Source organism: Chiloscyllium plagiosum, chromosome 2, assembly GCF_004010195.1.
Source record: "Chiloscyllium plagiosum isolate BGI_BamShark_2017 chromosome 2, ASM401019v2, whole genome shotgun sequence".
Taxonomy (NCBI): domain Eukaryota; kingdom Metazoa; phylum Chordata; class Chondrichthyes; order Orectolobiformes; family Hemiscylliidae; genus Chiloscyllium; species Chiloscyllium plagiosum.
Genome location: NC_057711.1, coordinates 30,437,642 through 30,452,418, shown reverse-complemented (window position 1 = coordinate 30,452,418; position 14,777 = coordinate 30,437,642). Strand labels below are relative to the sequence as shown.

At 38.7% G+C, this 14,777-nt stretch overlaps 1 protein-coding gene across 2 annotated transcripts in view; it reads left to right on the top strand.

Moving 5' to 3' along the window:
* The window catches only part of tent2 (terminal nucleotidyltransferase 2), a 94,328-nt gene extending 87,713 nt beyond the window's left edge, over positions 1–6,615 (top strand). The window contains exons 15-16 of one of the 2 annotated variants that reach the window (XR_006314104.1): positions 4,460–4,861; positions 6,047–6,615. Coding sequence is in view for 1 of the 2 variants with exons in the window: in XM_043706818.1 (XP_043562753.1) it covers positions 4,460–4,540 (81 nt within the window). In the remaining variant the exon portion in view is untranslated. Of the gene's footprint in view, positions 1–4,459 lie in introns of both variants that reach the window. The other variant, XM_043706818.1, reaches the window with a different exon arrangement.
* Positions 6,616–14,777: the final 8,162 nt, after the last annotated feature.

Sequence of the window (14,777 nt, the reverse complement as noted above, 5' to 3'; positions counted from 1 at the left end):
CCAACACCTGTGGTTAACTTTAAACCAAAGTAAAGACTGTATCAAATCTAAGGGAAAAGTATATAACTAAGCACAGATAAGTAACAGATGAGAAGGCTGAACAGGACTAAAGAGCAAAAATTGACAAAAATTTTAATAAGGAAAATTAAAGTAAGTGAAAGTGAGCGAGAAACATAAACACAGTAAAAGTTTATCTAAATATTGTAAAAATGAAATTAAAAAAGTCAGTGATGGTCCTTCAGAAAGTGGATCTAGGAAATAATTGAGCAGGTGAACTGATTTGCTATTTTGCATCCATCTTGGCTATAGGCAATGCAAGTAACAGTCTAGAAATGGATATAAATCAGAAAATGGAAGGGAGAGAGCTACTGAAAAATATAATAAACATAAAGCAGTATTGAGTGAATTGTTGGAGTTGTGATCTGACGAGTGCCCAGATCCTGATGGACTTTAACCACTTCTTTTTTAAGATAGGAGGATTGCGAGGTACTTAATAGTTTGTTTTAATTTTCCAATATTTCTGAGACTCGGGGAAGATCCTATTCAATTGAAAAATAGTGAGTGAAACTCCTTTATTCAAAATTGAAGGGAGACAGAAAGCAGGAAACTATTGACAGATGTTATACTAACTGGTCATCAGATAAAGTTTAGAAGCTATTATTAAAGATTTAGAAAAAAATCCAAGTAATTGGGCAGAATCTGATACAACATGGTTTTGTGAAAGGGAAATAGTGTTTAGCCTATTTTTTGAACTTCTTTGAGAAAATAATGCAGTTAATGTAGTGTACGTAGATTTCCTGAAGACATTTAATGAAGTACTACATTGTATTTTCCATAATAACCTTCAATCTCCAGGTATCAAGAGCAACATACTGATGTGGATAGAAGATTGGCTAGCTAACAGAATGCAGTAGGTATTATTGGGTCATTTCTGGTTGGAAAGAATATATCAAGTTTTGCCACAGTGCTGGGCCCTCCCCTTGTTCCAATTTATGTAGTTGACTTGGGTGAGGGGATCAAAAGTATGGTTGCTAAATTTGCTATTGAGACACATTTAGGTAGAAAAGTAAGTTGCAAAGAGAACATAGAGGTTACAAAAGATAGTTTGTGTGAGTGGACAAAAATCTAACAAATCATATAATGTGAGAAAATATGAAATTGTCCATTTTGGCAGGAAGATTATTTTAAAAAGCATATTACCTAAATGGTGAGGAATCTGGATGTCCTATACATAATCCCAAAAGGCTAGTACGCTGGTGCTGCAAGTAAGAACATTAACAAACTGTTATTGTCAGTGCATAGGAATTGAATGCAAAAGTAGGGACGTTATACTTCAGTTATGCAGGACATTGAGATGGCATCTGGAGTACTGCATACAGTAATAGTCTCTTTATTTAAGGAAGGATATAAATGTGTTGAATGCAATCCAGAGATGGTATACTCAACTGATATTTGGAATAGACGTGGATTGCCTTATGAGGAAAAGTTGGACAAAATATGCTTGCTTCCATTAGAATTTAGAAGTACAGCCTTTGGATATTACTGGATATAGACATATTTTGTCAAATAAATAAAGCAAAATGCTGCAGATTCTGGAAATCTGAAACAAGCAAGGGGAATGCTAGAAAAACTCTGGCAGTGCCCGTGGAGAGAAATTAACTTAATTTTTCGAGTCTAGTATGACTCTTCTTCAGACTCTGAAGAAGTCATATCAGACTTAAAATGTTAACTCCCATTTCTCTTCACAGTTGCTACAGACCTGTTGAGTTTCTCCATATTTCGTCAAAGGTGTTTGCCTTGCATTCATTAGGACAATTCGCAAGAAATACTGAAGTAAAGAAAACAGCATTTATCCTATATGAAGGGAGAGTGTTAATTGGTTGATAAATAGATTCTGAATGGTAGAGCATAGCTTTCTTTGCTTTTATTTCCTCAGAAATCCCAAATAGTTTGCTGATGTACTTAAAAGAAGGAAATCTGCTGTTCCTAGTTCCGCTGGCCTACATGTGACTACAGATCCACAGCAATGTTGTTGTTATCAAATGCCGTGTGAAATGGCCCTAGCAGAGCAGTCAGAGATGGACTTGCCAGTGATGCCCACATCCCATCAATGAATACAAAAAGACCTCTGCACCCCACTCCCCCCTAGGTACTATTATGATCTACCCCAAATGGGTGGCTTTGTACACAAGTCATTAAATGTGGTACGACAGGTAGAGAGCAGTTAGTAAAGCACACATTTTCCTAGATTTTGTTAATAGGAATGTAAGGGTATAAATTTAAAGAAGTTATGCTGAACTTGTACAAGGCCTAGTTGGATCTCCGTTGGAGTCTGATGTACAATTCTGGATGTCACACCAAAGTAGTATGGCAGGGCATTGTGTTCACATGAATGATTTCAGGGATGCGAAAGCTATTTTATGAAGATAGATTGGAGAAGTTGTGACTGTATTCCATGGAGAGATGTCCAAAAGGAAAGTTGAAATTTTTCAAAATCATCAGGAGTCTGGACTGCAGCTGGTGGAAAAACTGTTCACACTCCTAAAAAGGATTGATAAAGAGAAGGCACAGATTTAAAGTAAACAAACACAGGATGCTGGAGAAACTCAACAGGTCTGGCAGCATCTGTGCAGTCAGAAACAGAATCCTACTGGACCTGAAACGTTATCTCTGTTTCTCCATTTTATGTATTTGTTTCAGATTTCCACATCCACAGTCTTTTGCTTTTATTACAGATTTAAAGTAATTTACAAAAGAAGCAAGTAAATTTGAGGAAAAAACACTTTCCAACCATGAATAGTTTGACTCTAGCTGCACTGCTTAGAAGTGTGGTGGAGATAGGTTCAGTTGTGGCATTCAGAGGTTAACAAATGATTATTGAATAGAAATATTGCAGGATAATGGCACAAAATCTTCATGGTTATTCAGTCATTGCAGACACATTGGGTCATATGATGGCCTCCTGCACCGTAATGAATCTTCTTTAATCCAATTTAATTCTGACAGGGTTATTTTCAGATTGCTACTTAACTAGTATGTAGGATAGTTCTCCTAACTTTGGCACTCATCTCCTGATATGAGGAAGACTTTTCAGTATGATTAGTTTTGTATGCTCACTTGATATGTCCTGATATGATGTTTACTGGCGTTATGACACAACGGTGAACCCTTCTGTTATTTAAACCGAACACACAGAAAAGCACATCTTTTTTCATAATGTGTTAAAATATGAGTGAGAGAGAACTACCAAATGCCACTATTTAAAGAAAATAATATCAATTTATTTTTTCTTATTTTAACTAAATTTTTATTTTATCTAAAAGTGAACATTGAACAACTATTCACAACTCTAAGCCCCCCTTTCTCTTAACTGCTTATTACCTGCCTCCCACTCAATAACAATATGCTATTCCAGTAAGACACTTATTAAAATTACACCAACTTAATTTCAAAGCCACACAGCTGCTGTCTTCTTCGGTATCGCTCTTCTTCCGGCTGAAGATCTCCCTGGGTTGTCATCTTTCTTTTTACTGCGAGTATGCTTCATATGAAAAAGCACCTTTTGAAAGCGTGTTTCCCAATTTCTTGGGTCTCTCGATGGCTGTTGCGCCTTCTCCAATTTTCAAAATATCCGCATTTTTATCTCCCCAACATGAGATCATTTCATTGGTTTAATGTTGGCAAAACAATAAATTCAAACTTGATTGGGTTTCAGGATCCTGAGGCATAATTTAAACTGATTGGTTAAATTCAAATTATTGTCAAAGCAGCAACCAAAACTCGGGTATCTATTTCACAGCCAAATGTTATAAATTTTCAATTTTCCAGTACACTTTGAGACTGTCATCTAGTCACATACACAGTCTCTCTCTCTCTCTCTCTCTCTTCATGTTACAGTACAAACAACTTCAACTTCATAACACTAGGTCGGTCTGGCTTTCATTATTTTCCTTTTTAAATGTAACTGAATGGCTTACCTAATAGGGCAGTCAAGAGTTTGCCATATTTTTATGGTCTGCTATCAAAATTAGGCCAGAACAAACATCCCTATAAAAGCAGAGGTGAATCGGTTAAGTAGACTTTTATACTAGTCCAGTGGCTCATCTTATGTTTAACAACATAATACATGTTGTCTCTACGTTTTGTTTAGTATCAAATTTCTGTTTAATAATTTCTCATTAATCATGTGTTTTGAGTTGTGTCCATTTCCTTGTACAAAATTAAAACAGTTTTCATGACATTTTTGTTTCATGACATTTCACAGTTACTTTTTGTGGTACTAGAATTCTAGATTTCAATTTCACAGCTTGCTGCAGTGGAATATGAATGTTCAATATCTGTAACCATGATCATTACATTGCTTTACCTAGGTTGTACAGATGCATAGTTGTGTTTTTAATGGCTGCAGTAGAATGTATACAAAATGCATTAATTGAATTATAATTTTATTTTTCTTTAGTCATGGCACAAACTTAAAGACAAGAGGGACTTGTTCAACGTTCTACCAGCAGCAGCTACAACAGAGTGTGGGGGAAGATGACGGATTGGTCATATGTGGAGCTGTTGTCCTGAAGAAAAGTGGAAACTCTATTACAAACAAACACCGCTTCCATCACTGGGAGGATATTGTCTGGCATTGATTTCATTTAAAAACTTATCTGATTTATAAAGGTTTTTTGTCTTTTATGTGACAGTAAGAACTACGGATTTTCTTTTGTCTTTTTCATTTCCTGCATTTGTCGCAACAAGCTGACAATGAAGCCTACATAATAAGAACACTGAAGAATAAAAGCCTAGAATTAAGGACAGATGATTATTAAAACAAAGTCTTCCTTTGAAAGATCCTTCTGAATCCTCAAAGGTAAAGTTTACTTAAGTGATTTTAATGGATTTGCTGCAAAGTTTGGTTTGTGCAATTTGTTGAGGGATCAGAAAGTGGGAAGGATATAAGAAATATTGAATAGCAAAACATTTAACAAATGTACCATCTGAATTGCACTATTTTGAATGGTAGCAGGGTTATCATTTGCAGTGTTATAGCTGTAATAAACTTTCAATTTCAAGTTGAAAGAGTCCTGCTGCAATCTAAAAATAATTGCTGCCTGTTTTTGCATATTAAGAGATCATATTTATTCATTCCCCACCCCATTATTGTGACTCAATATAACATATGCTGAGCAAATATGTTCTCATATTTCATTTCTGTTTCCGGGACATCAAATAAACCTTAATTCAAGTATAATGCCATCTAAGTCATCCTTTATTTACTTAAAGAAAAGTAACGAGAAAATACATCTTACAGGATGCTGAGCAAAATGTTGGTGAAAAATGAGGTTTTCATTTTCAGTTTATTTATTAAACCATTCTAGAGGCCAATTTCTAAAAGCGCTGTCTTTTTAAGTAATTGTTCCTTTTATGTTTATTCTCTAAGTTTATTGTATATAAAATATGGAAATCAGTTTTTTGCAATGTTCTATATCTCATCTTTCTTTTGAAATTCCCTTTTGTATTTTGTACGTTGTCTAAAATTAAATAAAGTTCGCATATGGAAAATAAAACTATTGAATCGAGCATTTACAATGAAAAATTGTTCTACTGCCATGTACCTGTTGAGTCAACTTCCAAGAAGCTGCAAATTATATTGATTTCAAAAATTACAAACTAGCAACTGTAACTGGAAGCTGATGTTGATATTTTTAAACTTGGTGCTTGCATGCAGTTTTACACAATGTCATGCAATAAATTGCATTATAGAGTAAAATCAATAAGCAGCTTAGGCTTCCAAAAGTAATTTGCATTCCTAGCGATCTTCATGCAGTCACAAACTAAATTATTTTGCTGCAGAGTAGATTCAAATCAATGTCAAAATAGTTTACCAGGTAACAGTTATATTAGTCAGCTTTGTGCCTTTTACATAGTTAAAATTGGATTCTTAGCTGCTTTCTAAATGGGTTATTGTTTTATACTATTTCAGGATCATGTTACCATTTCAGATTTCTATTCTTTAAAAAAAAATTATGATTAAATTATTTTTTATTTTTTACAGAAGAATGCAAGTAAACAGAGATCGAATCATCCGTATGATTGATTCAACCCAGGACTGTTATATTAAATTACAAGGTTACAATTATCTTTACATGCTTGTGCTCTGACTGCATGAAAGTTAGCACCAAAGAATGGCTAATGAAGGCCAGACAACAAATATGTTGTTGAGGAAATCCTTTTTAATTGAAGATACTAGGAGTATGTAAAGATAATTAATTTTTTTAAATTCTTCAGTGAGCCACTGAATTTCATTGAAGTAGTATAGTTAATTGTTGGTTTTAAATCTAGTAATCTCATATTATTGACTTAATTATTTTTAAACTAACATTGAGAATATGTAACATGTGAAATCCTATCTTCATGAATGTACTTATCTTTGTCTATTTTAAAAAAATACCATATGGTTAGCAAAGCACATCTTTGCACATTATTTGGTCTCTTTGTATAAAAGTTATTCAACAGTGAGAAATTAGTAGGTTTTTGCAGCCGTCATTCCTTATTAACTTGTCTGGACCAAATGATTTCCATAAAATGGCATGAATCATAATGTAAATAAATAAATATTTGTTACACTGTCCCACTGTTTTTAATTGCAGGTTTTACTTTGCTTATCTTTTCTAGAAGGAATGTAATAATTGTGGTTCTACCCTAGCAGCTTTGACTACATAGAAGGCAAACACCACTTTGTATTGGTCAGCACACACTTCCCTTTGATTCAAAAGTTGACTGAGAGTGATTTTTATATTACAAGCTGGGTCAGCAGCAAACCTTTTGACTGTTGGTATGTATACTGGAAAGAAAATGCCTTCCTCCATAACCTCTCACTTTGTCAGTAGCCATACAATTGCAGCTTGGCTTCTCAACAAGTAATTTAGCAAGAATAAATGTCATCCAAATTGAATCAGAAAAATAAGTGCAGTAATTGAATACATTTCTCATTTTTAGTTTGAAATCCTCAAAATGATTTTCAATAATATAGACATTCTAAATTTCATCAAAGCACAAGTTTATTTTGTTTGATAGAATGTGAGCATCAGAGACAAGACCATTTGTTACTCCTCTCGCCTGTCCTTGAAGGTGATGGTGAGTTGCTTCTTTGAGCCACTGAATTCCTGTTGTATGTGCACCTACATACCTATACAGATGTGAGTTTCAAGATCTTGATCCAGCAGCATGAAGGAATAAAGATATAGCGCATGTAGGTAGTGGTCTTCCCATTGCATCTAGTGTCCTTGATTTGAAAGTTTGTTGAAGGAATCTTGCAAGCTGCTGTCTTGCTAATGGTGAGAATGAATTTTCAGGGTGGTGGATGGGGTGCTGCTCGAGTGGGCTGCTTTATTCTGGGTGGTGGTGAACTACTTCTGTTATTGGAGTTGAACATCAAAGCAAATGGAGCATATTCCATTTCAAGACTTGTAGATGGTGATTGGAGTGAGGTTAGTATCTCACCACAGAATTCCCAACCTTTGACCTGCTTGAAGGTACCTTATTTGTATGGCTGTTCCAGTTAAGTTTCTGATCAATGATAGCCCCCTGATGATAAGAGGTTTCACTGACAATGCTGTAATTGAATGTCAAGTGACTGGAGGTCTGTGACCAGTGGTGTGCTGCAAGGATCAGTGCTGGGTCCACTGTTCATCATTTATATAAATGATTTGGATGAGAATATGAGGCATGCTTAGTAAGTTAGTGGACACCAAAATTAGTGATATAGTGGACAGTGAAGAAGGTTCAAGGTTTGCATAAGCAAGTTATCTAAGACTACAATGGGGCCATGATCAACTAGGCCAGTGGGCTGAGGAATGGCAGATAGAGTTTAATGTAGATATGTGCGAGGTGTTGCATTTTGGTAAGACAAACAAGAGCAGGACTTGTGTTGTCAAACAGCGAGACCTAGGGGTGCATAGTTCTTTGAAACTGGTGTCACAGGTAGACAGGATGGTGAAGAAGGCATTTGGCACATTTGCCTTCATCGGTCAGAGCATTGAGTGTCGGAGTTGTGAAGTCATGTTACGGCTGTACAAAACATTGGTAAGGCCACATTTGGAGTACTGCCCTTTACGGACCTGGCACAAGTCTGACCCACAACAGTAGGGTTGGCTCTTAACGGCCCTGTAAAATTAACTAGGAGAAAGTGAGAACTGCAGATGCTGGAGATCAGAGCTGAAAAATGTGTTGCTGGAAAAGCACAGCAGGTCAGGCAGCATCCAAGGAGCAGGAGAATCGACGTTTCGGACATAAACCCTTCTTCGGGTTTATGCCCGAAACGTCGATTCTCCTGCTCCTTGGATGCTGCCTGACCTGCTGTGCTTTTCCAGCAACACATTTTTCGGCCCTATAAAATTGACTTGGTAAGCCATTCAGTTGAATTCAAGATGGCTGTCCACCGCAGAAGAAACTGGAATTCATGAAACAGCACGAACAAAAAGAAGGTTTTTTTTAAAAAACCAATTCAAAGTTAAATGCAATAATAACTTTATTTTTGATTTTACGTTATCTCGAATAAGTTTCTATTGTAAGTTTGTATTTATTCCAAGGATAACAGTTTTCAGAGTTAAGGGATACCAAACAAGTGGAGTGTGCAACCTGCATTCAGTGTGAAGTCATGGAAATATCATGTGACTCAGACAAACATATGTGCAGGAAATGTCACTGGCTCCACAAGTTTGAGCTCCGAGCTTCAGAACTTGAGCAGTGACTGGAGTCACTGCTGTTAATTGTGGCTGCAAGATGTTTAAGCAGGACAGGAGATTAGGAAAAGGTGGAGGAGTGACTGTTAATTAATGATGGTATTAGCACAACAGAATGGAATATCCGAAGTTCAGGAAACGCAGTTTGGGTAGAGATGAAAGATGATTAAACAAAAAAGTCACTTATGGGAATGGTGCAAAGACCCCCTAACAGTAATGATGTGGTAGAATAGAGTTAAAGGTAGAAATAATGAGTTTATAAAAAAAAATTACAATGATAGATATGAGGATTTTAGTCTACGTATACATTGGAAAAATCAGATGAGCAAAGGTAGATGAGTCATAGAATGCTTTCAGGATAGTTGTTTAGAATTGCACATTCAGGAGCAGACTGTAGACTTTACTATCCCTGGTATTGTGCAATGTGATAAGAATTAATTAATTCAGTGAAAATGCATTTAGCTGGCAGTGATTATTGTGTTTACATTTTTAATTCAGTTTGAAGGGGTGAAGAGTCTGTCCATGATTTGTATTTTATCCTTAAAAGAAGGCAATTATGAGGTCTTGAAAGCAGAGCTAACTAAAGTGAACTGGTAGAGCATGGAAATGCCTGATGGAGATGCAGTAAGTGGATATTTCAGAATATACACTATAGCTGTATTTCTAACAAAAAAATGATTCCAAGGATCCACCATCCATGTTTAACTAAGAAATTTAAAGATAGTATCAAACTTACAGAGAAAGCATATAGCTGTTTAAAGTTGTGTGCAAATCAGAAGATTGGAAAGAATATAAAAATAGCAAAGAATGTCTAAAAGATTAATAACCAGAAAAGATTAGAATATGAGAGAAAGTGAGCTAAAGCATTGAGTTTCTCTAGAAATCTTAAAGAGAAGAGGGTTAACAAAGTGAGCACTGGTCTTACAGAAAGTGACTCTTTCTGGATAATGCAAATGGAAAATAAGGACATAACCGATTTAACAGGCATTTTGCATTAACTTTCACTATACTAGATATGAATAATATCCCAAGAAAAAAACTAAATCAGCAAGTGGAAAGGAGGAAGGAGGTGAAGAAAATTACAATCACCAGGGAAGTGATACTTGTGTAAGGGCTTCAGGGCCCCTGGGACAAACTTGCGATGATGGCACAGATCTGCACATCACGGTCATAAATAGAACAACGTGCATAGCATTAGAACGCACTGCACCCTCTAGAAGAACACCACCAGACTGTGTGTGTTTCACATGAAAACATGGACATGTATGTATGAAGAAGACCTTTCCTAATTTAAATATGTTGAGGTACTGGGGTGAACAAAGTTTAGAAATCGTACAATACCAGCTTATAGTCCAACAGATTTATTTGGAAGTACTAGCTTTCGGAGCACTGCTCCTTCATCAGGTAGCTTGTGGGGCAGAATCATAAGACAGAATTTCTAGCGCAAGAGTATAGTGTCGTTCAATACGATATATTGAACAAATATAGATTGCTGTTAAGTCTTTCATCTTTTAGAACGGTTGCAGGTTTTGAGATAACAAGATTTTATTTTAAAAAGTAACATCTCAACTCAGATAATGCATTAAAGGTATGAGGTTAGACAGGCAGAAGTGAGGATTGCAGATACTGGATAGAACGGTTGCAGGTTTTGAGATAACAAGATTTTATTTTAAAAAGTATGAGGTTAGACAGGCAGAAGTGAGGATTGCAGATACTGGAAACTAGAGTTTAGATTAGAGTGGTGCTGGAAAAGCACAGCAGGTCAGGCAGCATCCGAGGAGCAGGAAAATCAACATTTCGGGCAAAAGGAATGGAGGCAGGGATCCTCCAGGGTGGAGAGATAAGTTGGTGGGGGGGTTGGGGGCTGGGGCAAAGGTAGAAAAAAGTACAATAGGTGAATGAGGGTGGGGATGAAGGTGATAGCTTAGACCAGGCGTCGGGTGGTGAGGGAGCAGTGATGGAGTAGGCCCAGGACCTGCATGTCCTTGGCAGAGGGGGAGGGGAAGTTGAAATGTTGGGCCACAGGGCGGTGGGGTTGATTAGTGCGGGTGTCCCGGAGATGTTCCCTAAAGCGCTCTGCAAGGAGGCGTCCAGTCTGCTCAATGTAGAGGAGACCACATCGGGAGCAACGGATACAACAAATGACATTGATGGATGTGCAGGTAAAACTTTGAATGTGGAAGGCACCTTTGGGGTCTTGGATGGAGGTGAGGGAGGAGGTGTGGGCACAGGTTTTACAATTCCTGCAGTGGCAGGGGAGGGTGCCAGAATGCGAAGGTGAGTTTGAGGGGGGTATGGACCTGACCAGATAGTCACGGAGGGAACGTTTTTTGCGAAAAGTGGAAAAGGGTGGGGAGGGAAATATATCCCTGGTGGTGGGGTCCATTTGGAGGTGGTGGAAATGTCAGCGGATGATGCGGTTTATGCGAAGGTTGGTAGGGTGGCAAGTGAGGATCAGGGAGGTTCTGTCCTTGTAACGATTTGAGGGGTGGGGTTTGAGGGCGGAGGTGTGGGATATGGATGAGATGCTTTGGAGGGCATGTTCAACCACGTGGGAAGAGAAATTGCAGTCTCTAAAAAAGGAGGCCATCTAGTGTGTTCTGTGGTGGAACTGGTCCCAAAGGAATTGGGAATACGGGATGGCATTTTTGCAGGAGGTAGGGTGGGAAGAGGTGTAATCCAAGTAGCTGTGGGAGTCAGGTTTGTAAAAAATGTCAGTGTCAAGTCAGTCGTCATTAATGGAGATGGAGAGGTCCAGGTTAGGGGAGGGAGGTATCAGAGATGGTCCAGATGAATTTAAAGTTAGGGTGGAATGAGTTAGTGAAGCTGATGAACTGCTCAACCTCCTCGCGAGAGTATGAGGTGACGCCGATGCAGTCATCAATGTAGCAGAGGAACAAGTGGGGAGTGGTGCCAGTGTAACTACGAAAGATAGACTGTTCTGTGTAGCCGACAAAGAGACAGACTTGGCTGGGACCCATGGCTACCCCTTTGGTATGAGGTTAGAGTCTGTATTCCAAACTTCAGTCAGACTGATTCTATTTTCAAAGTAGGAATTTATAAAATATCACATCACATGGATTGACTGCCTGCCGATTGTATGTTTTGAACAAAAGAGAATGTATCTGCAAATACAATTCTGCAAATGCAAATTCACCCTATAGACTTGTGTCTTGTGCATGCATGTGAGGGGAAAAGAGAGAGAGTGTGTGTGAGTGTGACAGAGTATAAGCCTGAGACAGGGTGTGCACATGGGTGTGTATGAGTAAGGGTATGTGAGAGTGTATAGTGTAGTGGGGTCACCTGTAGTGTGACATGAACCACAGGTCCCAGTTGAGGCCATCCTCATGGGTATCGAACTTGGCTATTAGTCTCAGCTCGGCCATGTTGCTTTGTTGCATATCCCAAAGTCAGCTTTGGAGGACAGTCACCCAAAGATCTGTGGCCAAATGTCCCTGACTACTGAAGTGTTCCCCGATGGGAGGGAACACCCCTGTCAGGCGATTGTACCACGATGTGCATTAATCCATTATCATAGCTTCTGCTTGGTCTCGCCAATGTACCATGCCTCTGGATTTCCTTGCTTGCAACGTTGGTCAAGTCACATGAGTATCTGCCACCTACATGGTGGGTGGTATTCCCACGTGTCTGACCTGAGATGTCACTTATTTTATAACACCTTGTTATCTTGGGAATGTGACTTCAAAGAAGTTCTGGGATATACATATTAATTAATCGAAACCTGCAACTCATTCTAAAAGATGAAAGACCTAACAGCAATCTAGGTTTGTTTAACATATCACATCAGTTGCATGACACAATAATCCTGTGTTATAAATTGTTTTATGATCCTGCCCCACCAGCTACCTGACAAAGGAGTAGTGCTCCCAAAGCTAGCACAGATGCACAATCCTTTATCCGAAACTCTTGGGGCCAGCAGGTTTTTGGAATTCAGAATTTTTCAGATTTCAGAATAAATGACAGTTTCACTGTGAAATAAAAAAATCTTACTTAACAGCAGATGCACCTGAGTACTATGAGTGCTGAGATAGCATTGATACTTGCCAGTGCTGTGCCACGTCACCATATCACATCTGAATGACGTGGGTCGAGAGGGTGTGGAGTTGGGTTAACTGTTTGCACGCTAAACAACTTTGTTATGGAGAAAAAAAACTTTGGCTTTCAGAGCTTTTCAAATTTTGGGGTTTCAGATAAAGGATTATGTACTTGTACTTCCAAATAAACCAGTTGGACTGTAACCTGGTGTTGTGTGATTTTTAATTCAAATTTGTCAGATAGCTGAGATCATCAGGTATAGCATTATTTAATTTTGATATATAACAAATAGTGTTACTTTGAAGGCTAAGCCTGAAGATAGACATTGGCATTGCCCTGTATTGGATCAATGTGTCAGAAATTCTAATTCTTAGTATTGGCATCAATCTACATGATGAAATTTGGTGGCAGCTCTTGGATACACTGCCTAGAAAATTATGATATAGTGAAAGTCCAAGAACAGACCTGAGATCACCTTGAGAAGACAAAAAATCAAGACATATTTTTCAAAGAATTGTCTATGCGGCTTTAGGAACAGCTAGGCAGAGAATTCACAAAGCTTCTCTGGGAAGTTTAATACAAAATACCTGTTAAATCAGTCAGGTCCCTATTTTCCATTTGCTTTATTCAGATTCTATTTCTGTAAGACCAGTGTTTCACTTTGTTAACTCTCTTTTAGATATCTATAGAAACTCTTTACTGCTTATGTATCTTTACCTAACTTTCTCTCATTAATCTTTCCTCATTATTAACATTTTAGTCATTTTTTTTCTATTTTTATATTCTTTCTAATCCTCAGCCAGAAAGCTCAACCTTCTCAAAACTGGCTGAACAGCTACTGTGTGGAATCATAGAATCTCTACAGTGCAGATAAAAGCTACTCAGCCTAATGAGTCTACACCAACCTTCTGAAGAGCATCCTATCCCATAGTGGAACAGTGGCTCATTGGTTAGCACTGCTGCTACACAACACCAGGGACCTGGGTTTGATGCCACTCTCAGGTGACTGTGTGGAGTTTGCACGTTCTCCCCATGTCTGTGTGCGATTCTTGCAGGTGCTCTGGTTTCCTCCACAGTCCAGGTTAGGTGGATTGCCCATGGGAAATGCAGGGTTACAGGGATGCGGTGGGTCTGGATGAGATGCTCTTCAGAGGGTTGGTGTGGACTCGATAGGCTGAATGGCCTGCTTCCACACCGTAGAGATTCTATGACGCCAATAACCTTAAATCCCCCATTTAGCATGGCCAATCCACCTAACCGGCACATCTTTGAACTGTGGGAGGAAGCCAGAGCACCCAGAGGAAACAAATGCAGTCATAGGGAGAATGTGCAAACTCCACACAGACAGTCACCCAAGTGTGGGATCGAGCCCGGCCCTTAACTCCATGAAGCAGCAGTGCTAACCACTGTGTATGGGAGAAGGATTCCCATTTTTGGATCATTGGAATCTCTTTTGGGGAAGAAGTGACCTGTACAAAAACGACGGATTGCACCTAAATGTGAAGAGGACCAATATACTGGCAGGGAAATTTGCTAGAGCTGCTCGGGAGGATTTAAACTAGTAAGGTGGGGGGGAGGGGTGGGACCAGGGAGATAGTGAGAAAGAGATCATCAATCTGAGACTGGTACAGTTGAGAACAGAAGTGAGTCAAACAGTCAGGGCAGGCAGGGACAAGGTAGGGCTAATAAATTAAACTGCATTTATTTCAATGCAAGGGGCCTAACAGGGAAGGCAGGTGAACTCAGGGCATGGTTAGGAACATGGGACTGGGATATCACAGCAATTACAGAAACATGGCTCAGGGATGGGCAGGACTGGCAACTTAATGTTCCAGGATGCAAATGCTACAGGAAGGATAGAAAGGGAGGCAAGAGAGGAGGGAGGGTGGCATTTTTGATAAGGGATAGCATTACAGCTGTGCTGAGGGAGGTTATTCCTGGAAATACATCCAGGGAAGTTATTTGGGTGGAACTGAGAAATAAGAA